This window comes from Pteropus vampyrus, unplaced genomic scaffold (assembly GCF_000151845.1).
Source record: "Pteropus vampyrus isolate Shadow unplaced genomic scaffold, Pvam_2.0 Scaffold248, whole genome shotgun sequence".
In the NCBI taxonomy this organism is placed as follows: Eukaryota; Metazoa; Chordata; class Mammalia; order Chiroptera; family Pteropodidae; genus Pteropus; species Pteropus vampyrus.
In genome coordinates this window covers 1027366-1029719 of record NW_011889029.1, presented here as the reverse complement: position 1 = coordinate 1029719, position 2354 = coordinate 1027366, and the positions used below count along the sequence as shown (strand labels likewise).

Genomic DNA, 2354 nt, shown 5'->3' with positions numbered 1-2354 from the left:
TTTTGTTCTAGGTAAATAAATTCAGATTAGTGGTTGACGGGCCTAAAGGAGGAAAATGATGAGTGAACCGAGCTAAAGTCTCTCTAAGTAAGACAGACACGGTGAAGCTGGGTGACTGGTCGCACACTCCTGACCATGTTCCACCTCCAGGGGCCAGGAACGTGCTGAGCGGCCGGCCCATCCACAGGTGACACTCACCCGGAACGTCGCAGAAAAAGCTGTCTTTGTGGAAGTTCCAGTCGACCTCTCTTCTCTCTCTTTCATGATGATCGTCTGACCATCGATCATCTCGGTGGCTGAAACGGCACATGAATTTGATCTTCAGTAAAATATTATAGACTTCGAGGCCGACGAGCCCACCTGTGAGAGGACACCTCCGAGCCACGCCCCGTTCTGCACTCGAAATTATGTTGGAAGGATTAACAGAAGCCCCCAACTTTAACTTTCTCACTTCTGAAAATTAAATCCCCAACCCCTCACTTCTTCATCCTGATACAACAAAATCTCGCCAGGCGATGACAATTTAAACAAACTCTGTGGCAAAGATTTGGAGCCACGCAGTTCACATTCAGTCTTTTTGCTCGGGCAGTGTTTTGTCTGGAAGTTAATAAACGATCACCTTTTGGCTTGCTCATCTGCATATTTAAAGGGGTAATTGGCTAGTGTCGCTTTGTATCCCGTATTTTTCACCATGTTGTTCCACGTGACCAGTCTCTGGCCTATTGTAGTCCCTCTTGGTTCAAAACCCTAAGGAGAAATATCACAAATTCCCATTAGTGAACTTCATTTCAGGATAAAGACAGTTACAGCTGCTTAGGCAAGCAATGTCGAGGTGACGTACAAATCAATCAAATGTACAGATGTTCCTCACAGCGACTCCAGAGGTGAACAGCGTTAAAACAAGATGACATGATAAGGGTCACCTGTTAACTATGACGAAACGATTCGATTCTTGGGTATGTTACATGTCTCAAGAAAGAGGAAAAAAATCGTATCTGAAGCTTCTTTCAAATCCACGCCTAAGCATTTACTAAAGACTTATTTTTATGTTGGGAAGAATCATGGCTGGATTAAATTTGCTGTGCATGTTACAGTGTTTTATAAAGAGGTGCCCATCCTTGCTCACATCTCCCTTGTGATTCTACTGCCAGGGAACGTTTGCTTAAAAACAGACTCTGCTTTCTCTCAGCAGCACCGAAGTTCCTTTAACTTCTTTGGGGAAAAAAGTGGCAAAGATTTGGAGCCACGCAGTTTACATTCAGTCTTAAAGACTTTCCGAAAAGCGATTGCGGTATGCAGATTCTGCAACTGCTTTTTAGCTTAAACATGGGCCCCAAGAAGCACAATTTCCGGATTTTAGATGGTGAGCAAGTTCCTTGACCCTTTAAGAACCTGAGAATACAGATAAACCATGTCTTTGCTCTGCGGAAAGAGCGTCGTGTACTTACTGATGGCTCGAGAAGGTTTTTCTTTTTTAAAAAACGGGATACTACATAACATAATGCAACGTGTATTTACACACTTGATTTTTAGAGAGGATGGTGGGCTAAAGAAAAGAGATAAACCCCTCCCGGCTCAGTTCTCCTTACCAGCAACGGATCGGAAAAATCAGGGAGCTCAGGCACCAGCACGCCAACCAAGGCACAGACCACGATGAGCACGGTGCACAGGCCCAGAACCACCACGGGCCAGTCGGCGATCAAGGCTGCGTAACTACAGAAGCAGAGAAGTCACAGAAAAGGCCGCTTAGAAGCAACGTAAGAGTTTTTTGCTACCCAGCAGAGCCATCTGTTCAGTCTTCCTATTCCGACCCACTACAGGTATCTACCAGTAAAAGGTCTAAGGAGATGATAAGTATGTCTATGTAATTACAGAAAATTATAAGATCGCCGTCCTCTCATTTCTGTGACAAAGTAGCAGGGTCACATGCCACAGGCTCCCGAGAGTCAGAATACTGTCTATTTCGGAGAAATGATGCCTTATATCTACAACCGTGCCTGGAAAAGGGAAGAGCTAAAATCTGCATCCGGGTGCAAAGGACACGTGTTTTCATGGAGAGCCCATCCCCCTCGGAGTCTCTTCCAGAACTTTCGGTGCTCTGGTTGTTCCCTTTTTCTGTACTTTTACTCTACCGGTTCCTGAGAAAGAACTCAGCCCATAAGCAGGTCCCTGGGGTGTAAATCTTAAGAATAACCAAACCAAACAAACCAACCCGCCCACAAACCTGTAACTCTCCTTCCAAGCTAAAACCATAATGAGCACATCCATCAGACTGTGATGGCAGAGATTTTCATTTTACTTATTTATGCAGTGCGGCAGCAGCATCTAGAATGGCATCTTTTAAAAGGTGCTTG

The 2354-nt window shown here is 44.9% G+C and overlaps 1 protein-coding gene across 1 annotated transcript in view; it reads right to left on the bottom strand.

Moving 5' to 3' along the window:
- The window catches only part of DISP1 (dispatched RND transporter family member 1), a 23550-nt gene that overhangs the window by 8491 nt on the left and 12705 nt on the right, over positions 1-2354 (bottom strand). Inside the window, exons 3-5 of the mRNA XM_023520106.1 lie at positions 2225-2243; positions 1590-1713; positions 620-747 (exon numbers count right to left, since the gene is read on the bottom strand). Coding sequence (XP_023375874.1) covers positions 620-747; positions 1590-1713; positions 2225-2243 — 271 coding nt within the window. The remainder of the gene's footprint in view (positions 1-619; positions 748-1589; positions 1714-2224; positions 2244-2354) is intronic.